Source organism: Pseudonaja textilis, chromosome 1 (assembly GCF_049901715.1).
Source record: "Pseudonaja textilis isolate UNSWEBS1 chromosome 1, rPseTex1.2, whole genome shotgun sequence".
Lineage (NCBI taxonomy): Eukaryota > Metazoa > Chordata > Lepidosauria > Squamata > Elapidae > Pseudonaja > Pseudonaja textilis.
Window position 1 is genome coordinate 245,520,897 of NC_141990.1, and position 25,225 is coordinate 245,546,121.

Consider the following 25,225-nt stretch of genomic DNA (forward strand, 5'->3'; position numbering starts at 1 on the left):
TCACCTCACTTAATGAATGTATGAATAAATCAATTCATCAGTGAAATAGGAACGAAAGCAGCCACCATGAAGGAAACTTGGTAGCAGCTGGGAGAGGCAGAACCTGAAAGGAAAAGGGGAAATTGCTGCAAATAAACTGCCCTTTTGCTGAGGAATATTAGTTGCAATACCCCTGGAGCAAGATGATTGATAACTTCCTAATAAAATGTTTATAGTCACTGGATTAAATTCAGGTTTAGCATTCTCATAGCAGATTTATATTGAGGTTTTTTCCCCACACTTTTTTTCACTTAAATTAAAGGTGCAAGCCTATTTAAAAGACACAGAGACAATGGTTAAAATTTTAACTTAAAGAGAGGGTTCTGCAAGGGTACATGAGATAGCATTTATACTAGAAACAGAAAAGAGTTAGAAAATATGATAGATGATTAAAGTGACAGATAAAATTGGCATTGATATGTAATGGAATATTTGTTAGTAATTAAATGAAACAAAGAGGATAAGAGAATAAGACTCTCAATGATTTTAAAAAAGTATATAATTGAAAAGAAACATGAAAGATTTTAAATGAAATTAATATCAGTGGACAGGATGAATTTGAACAAGAATAATAATTTTATTGACTACTGTTAATAACTATTGTTTTGTTTTTTGTTTAAAGACAGTATGAAATATAGGTGATTAAAGTGAACAACAACTGATATTATTAGGTAATGTTTGTTAAAAGATGGAAATATTTTAAATAGAAATGTAAAAGATTGCCATCAATATTAATGGCTGAGGTGAACTCGAATAGAATAATTATTTCATTTACTATTGTTATACATATATATACAGATATAGATATATAGATATAGATATACAGATAGATAGATACACACACACACACACGCACATACATTTCAAGAACTTGGTGTGTACTTTTAAGGGAATGTACCAAGCAGAATTCGGTTGATAATAGTCATGTGTTATAAAATAGAGGTTAGAAAATGAATGGTATAACTGTAAAGGCATTATTTAAACTTTAAACAAGATTTGAATGGATAATAATTAAAAGATACAAAGGTGTTACACTCCAGTCTAGTAATTACAGTGGAAAATTTGTTTTATGAGAAAAGAAAATATGAAATTGTAAACAGGACAGACAAAAGTATTAAAATATTGATTAGAAAGATACTGAAAATTAGAAAAAGATATGTAATTGAACTTAGAAAGGAATGAGATAAGTAAAAATAAGGTTATAGAAAGTAAGGAAAGGGAAAAACTATTGAGAAAACTGCAAAAATAGTTATAAGATATGGATTAGAATACGTAAGATGAATATGTCTGTATGAAGAAGTGATAACCCGGGAGATGCTGTTCTCAAAAAAAAATTATTTTATTTGTATTTATATGTTTTGTGAAAACCCAAATAAAACTCTATAAAAAAAACAATCACAAAGCCAGAAAAGACTGAACAAATGTTGTCTGTTATATGTCTGAATAGATTTGAATGCCTTTCTCTTTCACTTGTTAAGAGATCATGCACTATACTGTTTAGCAAAGTATTTGTTTTTGCAATAGAACTGAGTTGAGACAGACAGAAGTGGGCATCTATTTGAAATTATGCTTATAAGGCCAGTAAAAAAATGCACTGCACACTTGGTTTATCAAAAGCCTTTGACAAATTTCTTCTTGAAAAAATACTGAACAAATCCAGCTGCCATTGGATATATTGACAAATGTTCTTTTAGATTGGCAATGTGTAACAAACAAAATAGAGAATAGGGAAAAAGTAGCCAATTTTAATACTGACAATAGATGTGCAAAGAGGCCCCATAAAGATTTCCTCAGGGACTGGTATGCTTTTTGACTTGTCCATAATTATCTAGAGTTGGGGTTTAGCAATGAAGTGGCCACGTTACCTAATGATAAACTATTCATAGTAATAAAATTGAAATGGTGAACTCCCAAAAGATCTCTCTAAACTTAGTAAAAAAATTTACTAATTAAAAATGTCTTTATAAAAAACTATGGTAATAAAATACTTGAAACACCATGTACATGTCTAGTCGATGCACCTTAAAAAAATTATAAGGGGCATTCCCCCACAAAAAGTAACCAAAATATTTATTAGTCAAGGCAGTTCCCCTAAAACAGTGATCCCTAACCTTTCTGACTCAGCGGAGTTGGTGGTGTGGGGAGAGGGGATGTGTGCACCACTTTCACAAATGAAGCTTCATGCGCATACTCGTGAACACAACTTCTGCAGCCCAGTTCTGAACAGGCTATGGCCTGGCACTGGGCCACACCCAGGGGGGTTGGGACCCCTGCCTTAAAAGGAAAGAGTACAGCTATTTAAGTTCTTTAACATAAAAAGGAGAGTAATGGGAATTTCGATAGTTTATAAAATTGCACACCTCCTAGGTAATGTGAATAGAGTGATTCAGGATAATATATATACCACATAAACTGAAATTTGCTATCAGCAGTTGTGGCAATGGAAACCAATTTGGATATTAAATGAGGACTGGATGGTTTCCATTGGTAACTATTTAATAAATGGTAATGACTATTTACTACTTCCTAAAACACAGACAGTATGGCTAAAATACTGGTTACCAGGAAGTAACAATTCAAGGGTCTATCATCCTCTCTTTCAGGCTAACAAACTCGTAAAATGCAGTTGGATGCTCTGACCCTGTAGAGCTCTTCTTATATATTAGCTCTCAATATTGTATTGTCACAATTTCAATAGCTTTGCTCCAAGTAAGTTTATAAGTGGATGCAAACTAATACAAAGATTTTCTTGTTTAAATAGGAATCTCTTTGTGAATTCTCCTGGTAGGGGGCATGCATAAGCGCACCAACGTGCCTACTGTCCCTGTCCTATTGTTTCTTTTATTTTTCTTATATGTACCCATTTCATGTATTCATAACTATGTATATACTTATACCTATTATCTTGTAAGCAATTGACAAATCAAATAAATAAATAAATAAATAAATTTCAATAACAATTATCTACATTGTAATGATTGATCAGAATTATGGTGAGCATTGATCAAATGAAACATTAATACAATTTTATTTAAAATGCTATTGTGAGGCCCAAAAACTAAATAAAAAATAAGCACAGAGAAAACAACATATCCTTATAATATAAAACAAATAAGATGGTATTCTGGAATGATTCAAGAAAGGATTTTTAAAACACGATGGTTTAGCACATTAAAATATTGTGAATGGAAAATAACATGCAGGAATTATTTTTTTCAGAAAATTTTTAAAAACTTTATGAGAATTAATATTAGCGACCACTTGCTTTGAATAGTTAGTATTCATATCTGGTAATATAAAATTTTTGGACATTTTCTGATAATTATAAATGTATAGATATATCAATTATACACAAATATAAATGTGTATGCACAATACCACTAGATTGTTCACATTTAATAGCATTACTTTCAACCAATATATTGAGAAAAATATTCTATAATATCATGTAACTTTTCAATATTAAGCAATTTGAGAATGATCCCAAGATTTTAAGATTATATTAATTCAACTGTATACTGCTTTTCACATTTACATTTAATGCAGAAGTTCTTTCTGCACATTTTAAGAGAAGTGAAATTTCAGATTATGTCATTTTCATTAGCAAAAGACATTGTTTTTTATCATTTATTTTTAGAGTGTAAGACAAATAAGTAACACTTTACACAATATGACCATACATACTAAAAATTAATATCCAGTTGTCATTAAACATAGCTGGTAACTTAAATAAAAAGCCTATTTCTCTTCTTAGGACCACACAGAAACACGGAACTAAAGGGACAATGTTTAAGAAAAAACACAGCATGCTACAAACTTGGTACCACAATTTTTATACCCAATCAACAAAATTAAGGGACGTTAACAAAATTGGCCCAATTAAAGCAACATCAAAATAGAAATGGAAAAACATGTACTGTAAACCAAATTTAGATCCAGACCATGCTGCCCTATTTTTTCCTAATACACCAGGAAACGCAGCAGTGATCAAAATAAAGACTGAGGTCATACTAAAGAGGTGGTCTATAGAACTCAAATAAGGGTTACAAATAAACAAAACATAAAAGAAAGAAGTGCATTGTAGATAGGTGTATGGCATTAATTCTAATTCACTGCAATATTATATTCAGTATTATATTTTCTAGGGCAATCTGTCTCCATGGGAGAAATGGAAGGTAATTTAGTAGATCATTCACCAGGACATATTTCTCACCATTTCTTTTTCTTCCTTCCTCTTTTGTCACTTTCTGTGCTGTTACTTTCTGTGGAGAGCCTCGGCCTGAATTGGGCTTTCCTGATTCATTGCTGATGACAGAACCATTTTCACTCAACGACCGGCTGCAAGTAACCATAGCAACAAGGAAGAAGACTAAGTTTTTCCTGCATATTCATCATTTCAAGGTTATTGCATTTGCTTGACCTGTATCACGGCCTATTCCAAGCCTGATTTTTATAGACAAATAAATATTTATAGTATGTTGCAATGAAGAAACATAAAAACAGCAGGAAGGCATCCATAGTATTTCCAGGGGAGGGGGTTGTTATAACAACCAAAAGTCAGAATAATTTCTATGCATGGCTATTGTTTTCTTTATAAGCTCACAATAATAAAAGGAAAATCTTGCAAAAAAAAAAAAAAAGACTAAGGTTTTTCCCCCTCACACAGATGCCATTAAATAAATAATTCTCAATGCATCTTTATTCTAATATTGGTTTAGCATATTGCTATAGACTCATTCCATGCCTTTTTATACAACCCAAAGAGAAATGAAGAGTATTTTTCATTAGGGAATTCATCTTTAGCCGTATTTCAAAAATAGCACTAGGATAACGGGCACTATAATAATCTAAAATGTTTAATAGTCTCTGGAAAGAGGGACAAAGCTTATATATTTTTTACCACTGCAAGATTTCTTTTTGCGAAGATATTCTGATGTGGATTCATATTCCTGTTCACAGCCTGTGTAAATATTATGCACACATTTTAAAACAGTAAAGCAAACAGCAGAGCACAGCTGGTTTAATAGTAAAATCTGCAAGAAACTGAGAACAATCTGCTTACATTTTAAAAATAGCTATAAATCAACCATCACGCTCCCTATGCCTTATTAAGCAAGCAATTATTCTATTTTGAATAGAATTTATTTCACTCATTCTTACTTGGAGCAGTTCATCCAATGTCAAGGTCTAAGCATAACAGCAAAGAATAGGTCTAAGCATAACAGCAAAATAATTAGCTGGAGATTCAGTCAAAATCTGTAATCTCTTCTATGTCACTGTGCACAAGACAGGTGAACCAATCTAAGGCAAGCATAAAATGGTATATATTTTTCTCTGAAGCTGAGATGTTTCAAAGAAATATCAAGTGACAACTCACAACCATTTATTTAAGTTTTATGAGCTATTACTTTGACTATTTTCTGCCCTTGTTCTGATGAGATTTTAACTGGGGGGAAAACAGAATATATTTTGTTCTATGTTCTGATTTTCCAGTGAAGGAAACTAAGCTCTCATAATTTTAAAATATATATCCTGTTCCTAATGTATTCCAAGGTATACTGTGTTGTATCTGTGTACATGCACGAGAGTAGTTCTTTGTTAACCGTGTCCACATGTAAACAGTTAAGACAGATCTAACAATCTTCCAGTCTTAAGATATTCTTTCTAGTTTTCTGCTTTCAAAAACGCATGGTTTAGATACCTGGGTTTTTGTATGTTTGTTTTGTTATTAATGAACTTTAAGTTCAAACACTATGGTAAACTATGCAGCATGATCTGTATATAATTTGGACAAAGAATGTGCAAATAAGTTCTGCAAGGAATATACTGATCATTCAAAGTAAACCAGTTAAGTCAGGAATTCTAATTTATTGCTTGTGCAAATGATATAAATGTATTGGACTGGTTGTTCTAAATAGAATATTCTTACTTTCTTGTACATGCTATACAGATTGTTTGGAGCTCAAAAGTACTTTGAAAATGGTTAAAACAGCCATTTCTGAATTTGAAGCAGCTGTTTTGGATGCAAAACAGAGCATGCTGATTTTGAAATTGTTTGAATTCCATCTGTTCACCCCAAGACACAATTACATTATTGTCACAATATATGTTATCAGATTCTAGATTTTAATTTCAGAATGTGCACAATATGGTCATATTACACGTGTTAACATGTTGAGGTCTGTTATGCATGGTTTTTCATGCTACAGAACCATCATGCTGAGAAATGTATTTATGTACTCAACAATATCTGAGATCTACAAGTTCCCTATCCCTGACATATACTAAGAGACTTATCAGAAGAGGGAAAACAGTTCTTAAAGGGCACCATCCCATTTGAGTTTTAAAAATGAACCTAGTTCATATATAAAATTGTGCCAGGATTTTAGCCATGGAATTATATACTCCATTCAAAGGCCAATTTAGCAGTTATAACATGAACTAATTAAAATTCTATGAATAAAACATTATAGTAGTAATTTCTGGAAATAACAGAAACTGAGTAGCAACTGCCTACTTGTCTTTGTTCAGAAGGCTTTGAATCTCATGCACCAATGTGAAATGAGAAAGGGATTTCTGTATTGTGGACCTTATTGGGCGTCTAGGGGCACTCCTAATCTATGAACCAGTTTCTTTAAAGCATCTATAATTCCATTCAGAGAAGGCTGATTAAGTCTCATACGTGCAGATATTGCAATGCTTTATTTTTCTTGATATATTTTTTTTAAATCTAAGTATTCAAAACTATATTGTACCACAGAGGTTTGAGCAGATTTTCTTGTATGTGAAAAGACTGAAATTATAAGCAGAGAAACAATTACAAAAATCTGTCAATCATCTAAGCCTTAGTCTTTCTGCTGATATTGCTCACCTCTTTCTTGTGTCATTGGACTTGGCAGTTTTTGCTGTGCTTCCATCCTGAACGATTTCCCTTTCCTGGGATGCAGGAGCATCTCTCACAGGAACAGGCAAAACTACGGTCTCTTGGGTGACAGGCAAAACATCATCTTCAGTCCCTTGTTGGCCTAAATGTTGCTTGGCGTAGTCAAAGCCTTGAACTGGCTGGGAAAAAAAAGGGGGGGGGACTTGCATAAATGATATATATTGCATGTATCTAAAAGTGATGAAAATCTGTACTTAAATGTAAGATAGTTTTTGAAATGAATTGGTATTCATTTTTAAGTATTTTAAGGCTGAATTTAAAACTATCTTTTCTACAAAATAGAACATCTACTGTTTAAACAAAGTAAGATTACTCCAATTTCACGCCTCCATTTCTGGCTGGTGTGATTGATGTGGTTCAACTTCTTAGCATCCCTAATATCCTCATATGAGTTGCATTTAAATGGCAACAAAGGCAAGAGATTCCAAGAATAGCGATGGTAAAAGAAAAAGAAAAGAGAGCAATGGCAACAACAAGTGAGCATTTGAAAAGCATCACAGGATGATATTCAATCTGGCACAATTTTACTTTTAAACAGACTACTGTCTTAACTGAACTGAAATCAATAACAAGATTCAGAGAAGTAGAAAAGAGAAAATTCACTTTTGACCTTGCAAAATTACTTGTTTTGAAATATTAATCTTGTAAACTACAAAATAGAAACCCGTATTTCACACTTTTTAACTACATCTTGGAACATATCCATTTTTAAACTTTACCAGTGGGACACAATTGTCTGTTATCCACAATACCATCTGCTTCATATAAGTATTAACTATTCATAAGACAATAAATTACATAACAGATGCATTAAATATTACACAAGTGCACCGGTTCTAAAATAATAGTTTAAACTGAATCTTTACAATTTGTAATTCACGGTTTAAAACAAATGGAAACACAATTCTTATTTTAATTTTTTTCAGATCAAATATTCATCTGTAACTATCACACGTCTTAAATTTGAGCAAAAGGAAGATAATTTAGCTTAAGTTTTATGGCTTTCCCTTTGGTATCATAAAGAAGCAAAGAGTAGGACAGTTTCACAAAATGGGTGCAAAGTAGATCTAGGGCGTAGAACTATAACATCCAATGTCCAAATATGTTGTCATATATTTGAAGTTGGAATGAAAAAAATTAGGATCTCTTAACAATCATGCCAGAACTGTAAAGATATATAATTTTAGTGGGAAACCTCTTCCAATTTCATTACTAATTAATATGGTTGGATAAGAATAAGTAGCTGTGTGTGCAGCAGTAAAATAAGGTAATCCTGGAACTAGTTCTGAAAAGAATGCAGAAAGCTGATTTTGATGTAGGTCTACAATCCACCGACACTCCATTTGTACAACTGAAATAATATGATGAATCTGTACAGTCAGCTTGTGCATAATATGTGCCTGTATATAAACTTTAGAATATAAAAACTATTTCTACAGAAACTGAACTGTGAATAAGTATTAGCACCTTTGAAACTTGTCACTATTCATTCATCAGTAAGATTTCTTAAGCACAACAGAAAATCCCTATGTGACACAAAATAAACCAAGCGGGGGGAAAAGGAAAATATCCATTACTATTTTACCGGACAAAAGGAGGAATAGAAATATTATTAGCACTACTTCTTCAGTCTTAACAATTAGCAATAGCACTTAGACTTACCTTCACAGTGCTTTACAAACTTTTCTAAGTGGTTTCCAGAGTCAGAATATTGGCCCAACAATCTGGGTCCTCATTTTACCAACCTTGGAAATAGTGGTGGGATTCAACTTTTTTTTACTACCAGTTCTGAGGGTGTAGCTTGATGGGTATGGCAGGTGAAGGATACTGTAAAATCTCCAGTCAGAAGTGGTATTTGCTGGTTCTCTGTACTACTCAAAATTTCCGCTACTGGTTCTCCAGAACTGGTCAGAACCTGCTGAATACCACCTCTGCTCGGAAAGATGAAAAGCTGAGTCAACCTTGAACTGGTCAGGATTAAATTGCTGACAGTTGGCAGCATTAGCCTGCAATACTGCATTCTAACGACTGCACCACTACAGCTCTTCTGTTTAATTAATGCTTATAGGGCCAATAAGGTCTGAATCTTATGATTCTATGTTGAATGAAACCAGCAATGGTTTCAAATTATTTTTAACACAATCACAACTTCTCTACTGAACCCAAACATCCTTTTTTAAAAAGCTGGACATCATGCTGTTCAAAAAGTTGGTTCATAAAAACTTTACTTTTCTTCCAATCTGAAATTATTAATTACTTTGTTGAAATACAGTTGGAAGCACTTATACACAAATCACCTATGCACCTATTATCTATATGTGCCCAAATTATATCTATACTTTTCAGTTATTTTTTTAAAAGAAAAATATAACAGATTGAATAAGTACATGCAAAGTTTCTCATCCTTTCTCAATTTTTAACAGACATACCGGTAACATGTTTTCTTTGTTAAATATAAACAAGATGTATCAAAATTCAATGATCAATTAATTATCAAAATGTTATCTTACATATTTTTTTTTTATTTTACTTCTCCCCTGCTACAGTCAAACAAATCTTGGCAGCTTAGATGTTATATAAACAGAAATTAAAACATCCATGACGGGTCAAAACCAATCAAAACAAAAAGATCAAATAGGATGATAACCCTATCAATCTCACCTAGATTCAAAGTAAGTCCTCCAAAATAATGGTTTTTTTAAAAAAAAATCAGAAAAACTGACAAGGAGAATGTCAGGCTGATCTCCATCAGGTGCCTGGTATAAAGCTCATCACTTTTGTCATGTAAACCTCATAGAAATGTGAGGAAGTTTCTCCCTAGCTGTTCAAATTGGTTGGGTTGATGATGGTGTGAGCACATGGACATGAAAGTATCCAGACAGAAGTCATAAATGAAAATGCAGGCCAATACCAGCATCTTAAATTTTACCTGGAAACTAGTCTACAAAATGAATGTTATTACATTCCCAATCATACACACCAATAAACATATAGGCCAACACATTCTGGACTAATTGCAAATTGCAAGAATATCTTTTAAAGGGCAGCTTAATGTAATAGGTAAATTCGTTGCAATAGGTAAAACAGGCGATAATAAATGTGAATTACTGTAGATAATTCCTCTCGCATCAGGTGGAGCTGCAACCGGCCCACTAATCATAATTTCTGGCCACACCTCTACCTGCTGATAAACAGGAACTGTGAATTCTCTAGGATAGGGATCCGCTGCTTATGTAGAAATTGTATAGGGAGAGTTCCCTTTCCTCCTATTCCTCCAAATTCATTAATCCCATTTGGTCTGATTTTTGACTCAACATTAAGATCTGCACAGCCTATAAAACTGCAAAAACTCCAACTGTGAACTAGCTTTACATTATCATTTTCTGGTATACGTATTTATAATCAGAGTGCAATATATGCCAAAAAGTTCTCAGTTTGCAAATCTCTACATATACATTCACCAAGGTAGTGAAGATCCTGAAAGGGCTTTGCTGCTATGGAAATATAGAAGTTTGGTTAGAACTGAAACTACCCAACTCAGAGCTAGACACCCAACTGCAACTTGAACCATGCAGAAGAATTGGCCTGAGTAACCCACACATTGAATTTGCTTGGAGAGTATCACCAGCACTTGCTTGACTCAAACTGACTGATCAGTTATGTGCCATCAACTTGGTGTTGTCTTATAGAAACAATACAGTAGATCTCAACTTATGACCACAACTGAGCCCCAAAATTTTGTTGCTAAGCGAGACAGTTGTTAAATGAATTTTGTCCCATTTTATAACCTTTCTTGACACAGTTTTTTTTTTTTAGAAAAAACTTTAATGATTTTACTTTTTAAAAAAACAACACAACTACAAATTATGTACAACAAAAAGACAAACAGGTCTTAGCATAGGCCAAGAGGGAAAGAGAGGAAGGCTTGAGAGAGGAAAGAGGGAAAGGTAAGGGAAGGGGGGGGAAGAGTAGGGAAAACAATTATAATAAAACCATATTTTTTGTGACTGTCTGTAAGGTCCTTTCTTCTTCAAAACAATCGTCGGCGGTGCTTTTCTTTATCTCTGCTTCGGAGGCTCTCGGCCTTAATTTTCCTAGAGGTGATCTATCTTTGGTTTAGCCAATTATACAAAGGGTTCCAATTGTTATAATAGGTTGAGGATTCTTTATTTTTTAATGCTTGGGTTAGTTTGTCCATTTCGGCGCATTGTAAAATTTTCTGAATAACCATATGTTCAGTGGGGATAGAAGGTAGTTTCCAGCACTGGGCAAATGCCAGTCTGGCCACGGTTAAGATATGAATTGTAATATACTTTGATTTTTTGGATATTTGTTTATCAAAAATTCCTAATTTTTTGCCAGTACTTCTGGGTTTCCTTGCATGACCACCACATGTGGAAGAAGGTACCTTCTATGTTTTGACATTTCTAACATTTGGGGCTTGTGTTGGGGTGCATCTTTGCCAATCTCGAAGGGGGCAGGTGCCATCTATAAAACATTTTATATGAGTTTTCTTTATAATCTGATGATTTCGTGATCTTAATGTTCCTGTTCCAGATCCTTTCCCATTCTGCTAGGGTAATGCTCCGACCCACGTTTCTGCTCCACGCAATCATATTTCCTTTGACAATTTCTTGTTCTAGTTCTGTTTCTAATAAATGTTTGTAAAATTTAGATAATTTTTTTTTTACTCGGTCCTAATAGAATTTTGTCTAAAGTCTGTAATTTATTGTAGATTCCAAATTCCTTAATGTCTTGTTTGTATCTACTATGAATTTGAAGGTACACTCACTGATCAATTATAAATCCTCGCTCTTGTAATTCTTGTCGTGTTTTCAGCTTTCCTTGTGGGTCTAATAAATTTTCGTACTTAATCATTTTAGTTATGTCCAAATTATTAGTGTGTACTATCACTTCCATTGGAGATAGCCAAATCGGTATTTTTAGATAGAGTTTTTTACGTACTTTTTTCCAATTAGTTAATAGAGAGTCCCTGATAAGATGCCTATGGAAATATGATTGCCTGGGTTTCCCAGTTTCCCACAAAAAGGCATGCCATCCTTTCTGCATATTGTGGCCTTCTAATACTAGTGTTCTTTTGTTGGTTAGATTCACCCATTCCTTTATCCATAGTAGGGTAGCTGCTGTATGATATATTTCCCAGTTTGGCAGGGCTAACCCTCCTCTGCTTTTCGAATCTTGTAGGGCGTTTACATTAATCCTAGCTTTTTTCCCCTGCCAAATAAATTTCAGAGTTATCTTGTTTAATTCCATAAAAAAAATTTATTTAATTTGATTGGGATTGTCTGGAATAAATATAGAAATTTTGGCAGAATATTCATCTTAATCAAAGCAATCCTGCCCGATAAGGAAAGTTGTAATTTACTCCAGGAATCTAAGTCTTTCTTGGATTGTTGGAGAAGTTTGTCATAGTTGTTTTCTTTTAATGATTTGCTTTGTGGAGTTAGCCAAATTCCTAAGTATTTAATTTTTTTTGTTACCTGTATTCCCACTGTTGTCTCTAGCTCTTTATTCTGGTTTCCTGTTAAATTTTTAGTCATTAATTTCGTTTTTCCCCTGTTAATTTTAAATCCTGCGACTTCTCCAAATCGTTCTAGTTCTTCTAATAAGTTATGTCCTTTTTCTATGGGCTCCTCCAGAAAAAAAAACCAAATCATCAGCGAAAGCTTGTACTTTATACTCTTCTGATTTGATCCTCAGTCCTCTAATTCTCGAATTTTGCCTAATGAATGTCAAAAGAGATTCTAGGGCGAATATGAAAAGCAGAGGGGAGAGAGGGCAACCCTGTCTTACCCCTTTTTCTATTTTTATCGGGCCAGTTTGTTCCCCATTTATTAGAATATTTGCCTGTTGGGTGTGGTAAATTGTAGTGATGACGTTTTCGAATCTGGTGCCGAGGTTCATATTATATATTTTTTGAATTAAGAAATGTCAATTTAAATTGTCGAATGCTTTTTAAGCGTCCAAAACCATAAATGCGAATTGTTTTTCCGGATGGACTTCATAGAATTCTGAAATGTCTATCACTGTTCTTAAATTATTCTTAATTTGTCAAAATGGGAGAAATCCATTTTGATTTTAATCTATTGGCTATTATAGAAGAGAACAGTTTGTAATCTGCATTCAGGAGCGAAATTGGTCTATAATTATTAATAAGTTTGTGGTCTAGGTCCTCCTTCGGGATCAGCGAAATTAAGGCTCCCCTCCACGAGTCCGGCATCTTGGCTGCTAAGAGTACCTCATTAAGTACTTCCAGCATTAGTGGTCCAATTTGTTCTATGATTGTTTTGTAAAGTTCTACCAGTATCCCGTCCGGTCCTGGCGCTTTATTGTTACTTTGCTTCTCTATTGCTGACTTCAGTTCGGACCATGTTATATTTTTGTTTAATAATTCTATCTCTTCCTCTCCAATTGCTTTATCATTCGCTTCCTCCAGGTATTTCATTATTTTGTCCTCACAGACTTCTTCTTTTTTGTATAATTTCCCTAAGTATTTAAAAGTGATCTCTTTTTTCTTCTCTATCTCCTCTTGCAAATTGCCCCCCTCGTCCATTAATTGGTGTTTCAATCTTTTTTCTTTAGTTTTCTTAAGTTTGTGGGCTAACCATCTCCCTGGCTTGTTTGCATGCTCAAAGTAGATTTGTTTAGTCATTTTCAGACTAATCTCCAATTTTTCTTGTTCCAGTAAATTTAGTTTGTGTTTAGTTGTTGCTAACTGGTTCTGTATTCTTTGGTTTTTGTGGTTCTTTTGTAGTTGGGTTTCTAAATCCTTAATTTCTTGTTGTAGGTTACTTTGTTGGACATACTTTCTTTTATTTCTCATAGCATTGTAAGAGATTGTTATTCCTCTTATAAATGCCTTCAATGTGTCCCATATATTTTGTTTCGAAGTTAGTTCATTATTATTTTCCTTTAAGAAGAAGTTCAGTTCTTCTTTCAGTTTGTTAGTATATTCTTCTTCTTTTATTAAATGAGTGTTAAGAGTCCATCTTTTCTTTGGTTTTCTTCTACCTCTCCGGGTTATTTGAATTGGGTTGTGGTCAGCCCAGTCATTTGGTAAGATTTTGCTATCTTTGATTTCATTAATTAATTCACTGTTTATCCAGGCCATATCTATTCTTGTCCAAATTTTGTGTGGGTTAGAATAATAAGTAAACTGTTCTTTTTTTGGGTTTAGTTTTCTCCAGATATCTACCAGATTCATTTCATTCATCATATCCTTACATGGCTTTGAAAATTCTCTTTTTCCTTTTTTGTTCTTACTCCTGTTACTTGACACAGTTGTTAAATGAATCACTGCAGCTCTTAATATAGTAGCACAACAGCACTGAAAAAAGTGACTTATGACCATTTTTCATACTCATGACTATTGTAGCATCCTCATCGTCATGTGATCAAAATTCAAACACTTGGCAACTGGTTCATATTTATGATGGTTGCCGTGTCCTGGGGTCATGTGATCAGCTTTTGTGACTTTCTGACAATCAAAACCAAGCGGAAAGCCAGATTCATTTAACAAAGGTGTTACTAACGTAGCTTCAATGATGTACTTAACAACTGTGACAAGAAAGGTCGTAAAATGGAGCAAAACTCACTTAACAAATGTCTCACTTAGCAAAGTAAATTTTGGGCACAATTGTGGTCATAAGTCAAGGACTACCTGTATTCCATTAACTCCTATAACCTTCCGACCTGATAATGATCAGAATGCTGATTTAATTTCATCTTCTAGTGTCAGGGGTTTGTGCTAATAGGAAATACCACAGAGTAGAGTAGAGTAGAGTAGAGTAGAGTAGAACAGAACAGAACAGAACAGAACAGAACACAATCTAGAAGGGACCTTGGAGCTCTTCTAGTCCCTACAGGAGAACCTATACTATTTCAGATAAGTGACTGTCTAGACCTGTGATGGCAAACCTATGGCACACATTGTGGAGCAATGCCACAGGTGGCATGCAGAGCCATTTGTGCTGCAGGCACACTTACCTCATTACACATGTGCGCGCCTCACAGCTGAGTTTCAGCTAGTTTGAGGCCTTTTTTAGCCTCCCAAAGGCTTGAGGAAGGCTTCCGCAGGCTTCTACAAGCTTTGTAGGCCAAAATCTAGCCCCGTTTTGTCACTTCCATTTTTTTTTTTTTTTTAGGAAAAACAGGAAGTGATGAAACGGGGCTACATTTCGGCCTACAAAGTTTGTAGAAGCCTGCAGAAGCCTTCCTCAAGCCTTTGGGAAGCCGAGGCGCAGTGCAAGTAAGGGAGCGGCAGTGAATGGGTGGGGATTGAGTGCGCATGCATAGGGAATGTGGGAGGCACGCATTGCCTTCTAGGTGCTGCCACATGAGTACAAGCATGCTAGCGCGCGCACAATTTTTGGCACAGGAGCCCAAAAAGGTTAGCCACCACTGGTCTAGACTCTTGTTAAAAACCTCCAGTGATGGAATGCCATGATTTCTGAAAGCAAGCTGTTCCACTGGTTAATTGTCCTTCCTTTTAGGAAATTTCTCCTCAATTCCAGATTGCTTCTTTCTTTGATTAATTTCCAACCATTGTGTCTTGCCCTGGCCTCTGGTGCTTTGGAAAATAATTTGATCCCCTCTTTTTTGTGGCAGCCTCTCAAATACTGGAATACTGCTATCATGTCACCCCTAATTCTTCTTCTTTTAGACTAGTCAAACCCCAAACCTGCAGCCGTCTTCAGATGCTTTATTCTCCAGTTGCTCTTCTTTGAATTCTGATCATCTTAGTTGCTCTTCTTTGAACTTTTTCCAAAGTCTCAACATCTTTTTTATAGTATGATGACTAAAATTGGTTGCAGTATTCCAGGTGTGGTCTTACTAGAGTTTTAAAAAGCAGCACTAATCTTGGATATGGGTAACTCTGTAGTACAAAATTTCAGTGTACTCTTTCTTTGAAACTTCCTTTATCTTGCTAAAAAAACTGCGTTAGTAATGAAGAAATCACTGGATTGGCAGAAACTATTAAATCATTCCACTTCATTTCTGTTTTCTAGGCCATACTGTCCAGCTACATTTTCCTCTATACTATTTCCAATTTTGGCATTCCAATCTCCAATCACAAGTGGCACATCTTGTTCAGCTTTTAAATTGAACATGTTCATAAATCTCAACTTTCCTATTCATCTGTGTCAGTAGTTGAAGCACAAACTCGATAAGGGTCATATTAAAGAATTGTCCGTGAAATTCTAATTGATATTTTACTAACTGCATTATACCCAAGAACTGCTACAACTACAACCTTAACCATGAAACTATATTGTTCTTCCTTTGTTTTTTTCTGCCTTGGGTAGTAACAGTATAATCTTCTGACTGAAAGCACCCAATTCTAGTCCATTTCATGCTGATGTCTAAAATACCAATGTTATTTGTTTCATTTCATTTTTCACTATGTTGAGCTTTCCATTTTTCACTATGTTGAGCTTTTATTGCTTCTTAAATTTATATTCCACTATTATTCTTTCTTTGCACCTTTTTCTCTTTTTTTGTTTTCTTTTCCTGCATCAGCAAAAAATAAATAAAATCCCAAAGGCTGTAATCTCACTGTTTTATAAACACTATTTGTACTCTGAACAATCCTCAGATCTTCCTCAACAGCATATTGACAGCTATCCAACTTGAGGGACTCCTTATTTGACTTGATGTTATCTGTTACTTTTTCTTATCTGTCCATGTGGTTTTCTTGGTAAAATAAAGCAATGGTTTTTACCATTGCCTTTCCCATACAGTATGAAAATATACTTAAAGTGAAAAGGGGCGTTGGTTCTTACCTGATACGCCTGTTCTCTTTGAGCTGCAAAGAGCATCCAGTAGTGGGAGGTGCTTCAGTCTCTGCATTCATAGGCTGAGCTTGAATTGAGGAACGCTCCTCCTCCTCCACGTGACTCCTCCATAGCGTCCCCCAGTTTTGCGAAGACGAGAAGAAAAAAACCGTGTTCTCATCCTAACTACCTATTGGTTCATTGGCCGAAACAGGACCCCCACCAGACGGTGAAATTTGGGTGGGGCTGGATGCTCTTCGCAGCTCAAAGAGAACGGGTATATCAGGTAAGAACCAACGCCCATTCTCCTCAGAGCTGCTCAGAGCATCCAGTAGTGGGACATACCAAAGCTTGGCCTGTCCTATGGGAGGGACTCCGTCTGGTCCGAAATCTCCTCAGGGTCTCTGAGAACCCGCTGTAGGACCCGTCTACCAAAGGAGGCCTCCACCGAGGCAAACACATCAATCTTATAGTGTCTGATAAAAGGTGACAGGGATGCCCAGGTCGCCGCCCAGCAGATTTTGGTTATTGGTGCCTGTGTGGCCCAAGCTGCCGAAGTAGCCGCACTCCTGGTGGAATGAGCCATTATACCACTGGGCACTTGTAGGGCTTGTGACAGGTATGACCTAGTTATTGCTGCTCTTATCCAACGGCCTATGGTGGACGGTGACACTTTGTGACCCAGCGTCTTGGGCTGAAAGGAAAGGAATAAGGCCTCCGATTTCCTAAAGGGCTGTGTGCACTTGATGTAAATTCACAGAGCGTGTCTCACATCAAGTTTGTGCCATTGTCTTTCCCTTTCCCACAATGGCCTGGGACAAAAGTTTGGAAGGATGAGTTCCTGTGCTCTGTGAAAGGCCAAATTGACTTTGGGCAAAAAGGTGGGGTCGGGTCAGCGAACCACCCTGTCAGCATGAAATATGCAAAGGTCCCTTCTAATGGACAAGGCTGCGATTTCCGATATCCGACGGGCGGACATAATGGCTACAAGAAATACTACCTTGAGTGTCAAAAACTGGAGGGTTGACTCCCTTAAGGGTTCGAAGGGGTGTTTAGTAAGTGAGATAAGAACTTTGTTAAAGTCTCAAGTTGGGTACCGGTGCACAGTTGGAGGGTGTAAATTAGTGGCTCCTCTAAGAAAGGCCCGAATACGGGGTTGATGAGAAAGGGAACCTACACCTTCACAGGAAATGACAGTTGTTAATGCTGCAACCTGTCATTTCAATGTATTAGGGGATACCCCTTTACTGAGTCCCTCCTGAAGGAAGTCCAAAATTTGAGCAACAGAAGGAGAGAGTGGATTAATTTGGGACTTGTGACACCATTTACAGAAAATGGACCATGTGGCGTTGTAGATTCGAATGGTTGAGGGTCGTCTGGCAGCTAAAATAGTGTCAATGACCTGGCTAGAGAAATTTTCTCTCTTCAAGCGGTCCCGCTCAATCTCCAGACGGCTAATTGGAGCCATTGAGGATCAGGATGCAGAAGGGGTCCCTGAGACAGTGAGATCCTGTCTGGCGGGATCCTCCAGGGAGGGGCTACTGAGAGATTGCAAAGGTCCGCAAACCATGGCTGTCTAGGCCAGTAAGGGGTCACCAGAAGCAGCTCCGCTTTCTCGTGTAGCAACTTCTGGATAACCGTGGGCACCAATGCTAGAGGGGGGAATGCGTACAGGAGCCCTGTGGGCCAGGGGCAGTGTAACGAATTGTGATTCTCTGCCCCTTGGGATGGGTACCTCGAGAAAAATCTCGGGAGATGAGCATTTAGTGGGGATGCAAAAAGGTCCACTACTGGTTGCCTGAAGATTGTTGCCGTCTCACTGAACAGTGATGGGTGGAGGCGCCACTCTGACTGGTCTATGGTGGCCCTGCTTAACCAGTCTGCTTGGGTATTTGATACCCCCGAGATATGTTCTGCCCTGATGGAAAGGAGATTGATCTCCGCCCAATGGCAGAGGCGCTAGGCCTCCCTCCTTAATCATATTGATTGTGTGCCCCCTTGCCTGTTTATGTGTGCTTTGGCCATCAGATTGTCTGTTAGGATAAGAATGTGTCGTCCGCGTACCTGGGGGAGGAAGCTGCAAAGTGCCAGGTGTACAGCGTGAAGTTCCAACCAGTTTATGTTGCATAATTGCTCTGTTGGCAACCATCTGCCCTGGGATGTGAGTGATTGAACGTGAGTGCCCCATCCGAATAGACTGGCGTCTGTGGTGAGAGTGAGCCTTTGGGGCTCCTTGAAGTAATGGCCTTTGTTGATAGCCAGTTTGGCCCACCAAAGGAGAGACGTGAGGACCCTTGGGGGTACCCTGACTATCTGTTTTGAGTTGCTTCTGCCGGATCTCTGGTATGGAAGCAGGAACCACTGTAGGGATCTGGTGTGTAAACGGGCCCAGGGAATAATAGAAATGCATGAAACCATTTTTCCTAATAAAGTTGACAAATCTAGTAGAGACACCCTTTTAGATCGCCTGATCTCTCTAATGGATTTTTGGATACTGAGTAGTCTTTCCGAGGACAGAAAAACCATCCCTTTCACCGTGTCAATCACCGTCCCCAGGTGGGTTAAACGGGTAGATGGAGATAATTGGCTCTTCTTCCAGTTTATAAGAAACCCATGCTCTTGGAGAGCAGCTAGGGTAATTCGGGTGTCCCTCTCTGCTTGATGTTTCGAGGGGGACAGGATGAGGATGTCGTCCAGATAGCAATGAAGACGCACAGGGAGGTTCCTGAGGTGGGCTGCTAGCGCCGCAAGGATCTTGATAAAGGTCCTGGGGGCAGAGGCCAATCCAAAGGGAAGAGCCACATATTGAAAGTAATGTTTATTATAGCAAAATCTTAGGAATTTGTAATGGGAAGGCCGAATTGCAATGTGTAAGTACGCCTCTAACAAGTCTATGGACGTGAGCCAATCCCCTTGTCTGGTTCCCAGGAGAATGGATTGTAACGTATGCATCTTAAATTTGCGGTGGATCAGGTAGCGATTGAGTCGCTTTAAATCTAATATCGCTCTCCACCCCCTGAATGTTTTGGGACCACAAACAGATGAGAGTAAAAACCCCGCCCTCGTTGTGCTGTTGGGATGGGTTGGATGGCTTTTATGTCAGGGAGATGCTGGATAGCGGAATCCATTAGATTACGCTTGGTGTGGTCTCTGGAAAGAGGGGATGCCATAAAGAAGTCGGGGGGGGGGTGGACTGAAACTCAAGGGCAAGACCAAATCTAATGGTGTCTCTGACCCAGGCATCAGAGGTAGAGGACTCCCATTGGCTGGCAAAAAAATTAAGACACCCGCCAATGGGGAGGGAGTGACGTGACCTATCTTGGGTGCTAGAAAGGTCTGCTTCCTGATCCCTGAAAGGGCCTTTTGTAACTGCCACCCCTTCTATTCCTGTCGCCCGAATCGGCACAATCCTGGGGTTGGGCCGACCTAAAGGATGGGGGTCTCTGGTACCTGGGTGAGAAAGGAGTCTGGTAGAAGGGCCAAAAGGGCCCTCTCCGAAAGGGCAGTGAGGTTCTGGATTCTGACCTCCGCATGAGGGAGGGGAGAAATTTTTTCTTACTCCGGCTTTCAATCACTAAGGGGTCTAGAGCCAGGCCAAATAATTTGCCTCCCGCAATGGGAGTGGAAGCCAATTTGACCTTGTTCTTAATGTCTGCCTGCCAATGTCTCAGCCAGAGCAGACGACGGGCTGTGACGTGTGATGTGATTGCTCTGGTTGAGAATCTGACTGAATGGTAAGTGGTGTCAGCCGAGAACTCTGCTGCGGCCGTGAGCTTAGCGATGTCCTGATGCGCCCTGACGTTGGATGCAAGGACGTGTTGTTTGAGCTGGCGGAGCTATCGGATCGATGACCTTGTGAAGAAAGATGCGGCCGTAGCCGATCTAATGGCCCAGGCATCAGATTGGTGTGCCCGGCGCAAGGCCAGCTCGGCCCACTTGTCTTCTGGTTTCAGGGCCTCCAGTGCGTCACTGGGATTGAGGAAGAGGCTAGGCCCACTATGGGCTCGTCAACCTCAGGGGTACTCAGTAGTTTAGAGAATACTGGGTCCAAATTGAAAAATCTCTTATCATGGCCAGACGGGGCTGGAGGCGCCCCTGTAGAGGCCAGCTGTTTTGACACCAGATCAGAGAAAATGGGTGGAGTTGGGATGACCTCGGCCTCCACCACGGGCTGTTTATAGAGTCATTTGGCCCCTCCGGGACTGCAGGAGGGGGGCCTTGAATAGTAGGGACTTATATACCGTATTTCCCCATGTATAAGCACCCCCTTTGTATAAGCCACCCGCCCAATTTTTGGACTGTGAAGTTTTGAAAAAAATATTTTATTAGAGAAACAAGTTATGAAGAAAGAAAATTTACAAAGAAACAAAATTCGACGTCTAGATCTACAACTTCGGTCATGACGCCGAAAGCGGTGCGGGCGACGCTAGCAATCTACGCATCGGAACGAGAGTAGGAACGAAGCATTCAGGCTGATGCCTAGCGTATGCATTTCTCTCGCGTACTCGCACTCGTAATCGTATCATCACGTACAATTTTTACAAAAAAGTATAGCATACTGCTGGAAAACCAGTTTATTCCTACTTTATTATTTTATGCATTTTTCACGTATAAAAAGTGTACCTGCTTTGTATATGCCACCCCCCTACTTTTTGGGCTTGAAAATTTTGGAAAAAAGGGGTGGCTTATACATGGGGAAATACGGTAAGTGTGACTTGAATAAGCCAACGAAGGCCGGCTGATCGGGGGTGAGACCTTCGTCCTCGGACATCTCCCCTTCCAATGGCTCTGCGTCCAATAGGGGCTCGCTGTACTGCATAGACCCCAAATCGAAATCTTCATCTTCCCTGAATTGATCCAGACCCCCTTCCTCCTCCTCCTCCTCCTCCCATTCTGTAAGGGAGGATGTCCCTCTGCAAGTGTACCTGACCATGGGGTTGTTCCGATCTGGACAAGGATGTGACAGATTGAGATTCATGGTCAGGGGCCATCGGGTAGAGACCAGGCCTGGTTATCTGCTGGAGTCCTTCCGCGATCCCTTGGCGGATAGCCAACTCAATCCAGGATCTCACTTTCTCTGGAACCTCGTCTATGAGTGAGTCCTCTTGATGTAGGCCAGCGGCTGTAGGGGTGAAGGTGGCTTCAGTTGCCCGTCTAGCCGGTGTTCCAGGAGCCAGAACCTCTTGACCCTGTGAGGGCGAGCTGCACCTAGATAAGGAGGAACAATCTAGAGGAGTGGGGGGTGAGCAGAGGTAGTGGGAGTGGGAGGACCGGAGGCCCTGCAAGTGACTCTCTGGTGCGTCTGTTAATCTCTTTTTCCAGTGCCTTGTGGCGTCTTAAAGCATCCCTCTGGGAGGCTTTGGAGGTCTCCTTAGCCTGCCTGTGCAAATGATGGGTTTTGGCCTTGGCCTTCAAAGAAGGTCCTCTGGAAGAATTACCACCTGCCATTTCAATAAGTAATAAGTTAATTGCAGGATATGATAAGAGTCGATTTGAGGCGGTTGGCACACCCAGGGACCGACCTGCAACAAGGCCAGGTGCCCTGATAATTATTTCACGTCCCCCTTGGTTCTTTCTCTTTTTTTAATTAATATATATATATATATATATATATATATGTATGTATGTATGTATGCATGCATGCATGCATGCATGCATGCATGCATGCATGTATATGTATATGTATATCAATATGAAAAAAACTGAGTCGTACTGCAGTTATATTACTATGATAATAAAGGTATTGTACTGCTCAGGAGAGAGGTAAAATCGTTATTCTGGTAATATCCAATTGGATCCTTGCTCCAAAAATAACAGAGTTTGATGCCAATAAAAATAAATTAAGCAGGTATTCCAATCAGCCAAATATGAATGCCTGAGGCCAAATGAGAAAATGAACTAGGGCTTCCAGCAGCTCCTTCCCAGGCGGAACTGGGCGGGTGTGTTGCTGCTGCTACTGCGCCGCTGAGTAGGAGCTGTGGGATAAGCCAACAACTCTTGAAATAGATAGGAGAGCCTCGAGTGCTAAGTATGGCAAGATGAGGCGAAACAGCTCTGAAACAGGCCTACGGGTCCTGTATCATTGAGCTAAATCTACACCACAGCAAGATATTAAGAAACAAAATGGCGCCCGGCCACAAGGAGGCGCCCAAAATGGCGGCCGCCTACAATGCGAGGGATTTTCGGGCTTCTCAGCAGAGGATTTGCCCCCCCCCCAGGACAAAACTAAGGCTTAAAACAGTAAGAGGGGCAGGAAGGGAGAGATGGGCTCTTCCCTGCTAAAACGACGTTCGGCGGGGGCGTAATAAACGGAATGACTGTAACGAAGGAAAATGAAGCTGCTGGCAAGGAAAATGAAGGGAAACGAAGTGGCAAGGGAGAAATGGCAGGGTAAAGAGTTTTGGCTATGGGAGGTAGTGCGAATGCACTGATAGCCCTCTCCTGTGCCGCCTTCTGGGGGTGCAAAAAGCGCTTCCCTGGGGTAAATAGAAGTCCGGATTAAACAATTGCACAGGGATAAGAGAAAGAGAGAACAAATCCAACCTGTAAACGAACGAAATTGAAACTGAACAGAGAATTCCTGATTCGACCAAGGAGCTCGTCAATGCACTGCCTGTCTCGCACGAGGCTGAGCATAAACTGGGAAACGCTATGGAAGAGTCACATGGAGGAGGAGGAGCATTCCTCAATTCAAGCTCAGCCTATGAGTGCAGAGACTGAAGCACCTCCCACTACTGGATGCTCTGAGCAGCTCTGAGGAGAAAACCTACCTTCAGCATCTTCCTATATTGCTGCTGCCCAAAGAGATGTTTATTTCCTTTAGTTGCAAAACTAGTAGGAACTTCACCCTTTGGGTGACCCTGTTGGGATTATATATTCTTGGCATACATTCCAGTGTTCTTGTTCTTTCTTCCCAGGAACATCCCTTCCTGACCACAATGAGGCAGCATAGCAGGATGTGGGAAGAGGTTAATGGATTGGTAGATAAATTATTAATTGGCTGGAACTGCTCTATTTCTTGTTTCAAAAGAAGCTGTTCCCTCTGCACCGGGTTTTAATTTCATTCCAACTTCCAACTGTTGCAGCCCTTTCTATCTGACGATTTTGAAATGGGACTTTTCTTGGTTTTATATTGAAAACTGGAATAAGTTTATTGACTTGGCTGAAAGTAAGGCATTTCCCCTTTCAAATTTAAAACCATTAGCTGCAAATTGATGCTATTAATTAAAAGGAACAAAGGATGCACTATTATAGTAATGGAGTCAAAAGATTAAAAATAAAAAGAGTTCTAGTGCACTCAGATTAAATAATTCATTCTTTTATCATATTCAGGTTGCATCAGGTAAAAAACTAAATTTGGCTAAGCTCATTTTCAACAAATATAAAAAGAAGAGAAATGCATATATACAATGATTCTCCAGGGGGCGGGGAAACCTCACTTTTCCTCATGTTGTAGTTAAGTCACTTGAAGCAAAATCAATGAAGATACTAAAGAAATCAAAGTAGTCTCAAGATGCTGTACTCTTTTTCAAAAAGCCACTGATCTCTTGCAAATGACATCACTTGTCTAGATTCCTTTAAGGAATTCTTCCTACAGTGCAGCCTCAGAAGTGCAGCAAAATCTTTTTCCTCTTGGTCACCATGTACTGCAGTGTTTAATCTAAAGGTTTAATTGAACTGCTTAGATCCATTCACTGAGAGAGAGATTTTATGAAATGGTCCAGTAGGTAGGCCTTCGGTGCAAAGAGCTGCTGTGTACAGAATGCTGTTAGCAGCAGGAATACAGGACTGATTACGCAGCTCTATGCACTGTGTTCCCCTCTGAGACCTGAAATCAGAGCAAGCTAGGCAAGGAAAACAAGACACTACACAGCACTGCAAGCAATGCAAAATACCAAGATTTCTTATCACAAACGCGGATTGCACATTCTTAAAAAATAATACACCAAAACGTTCTTAACAGCCATATTCAAAATATAAGCAGCAACAAACAAGATTTTAAAACAATAAAGTAATCCTATTGCAAATCAAATTTTTCATCCAGAAGAGTTGCAAGCAGTGTCAGACAACTATTAAAAAATAGCTACACAAATAATACACAGCATATTTAAATACGGTATTCAATATTATTAACAACTATTTACACTGTGAGACTTTTATGTTTAACAATTAGCTACTTTCCTTTTATGATAAGAAGTCAATGTTCAAAGAGGTTAAAATGAAAATAAGTTATTAATCAATACTAATTAGTATTACAGCAGAGAAATCAGAGGAACCTATAAGAAAATGCTTCAGATGGGAGCCATTCTCCTGAATGAAAGGACTCCCTCTCCTCAGAGTTATTGCAGGGGCAGCCTGTGGAGCAATGACATTAGGGAATAATAAAGTTAAAGTATTCCCAACATAATCTAAATTTTGCTCACATACATAAATGCAATTACTGCAAAAT

At 38.5% G+C, this 25,225-nt stretch overlaps 1 protein-coding gene across 2 annotated transcripts in view; it reads right to left on the minus strand.

The window, feature by feature from the left end:
* KIAA1549L (KIAA1549 like) overlaps positions 1-25,225 on the minus strand; it is a 169,192-nt gene that overhangs the window by 46,533 nt on the left and 97,434 nt on the right. For both annotated transcript variants that reach the window (XM_087921182.1, XM_026705910.2), the window contains exons 12-13: positions 6,911-7,101; positions 4,253-4,377 (exon numbers count right to left, since the gene is read on the minus strand). In XM_087921182.1, the coding sequence (XP_087777308.1) occupies positions 4,253-4,377; positions 6,911-7,101 (316 nt within the window). The remainder of the gene's footprint in view (positions 1-4,252; positions 4,378-6,910; positions 7,102-25,225) is intronic.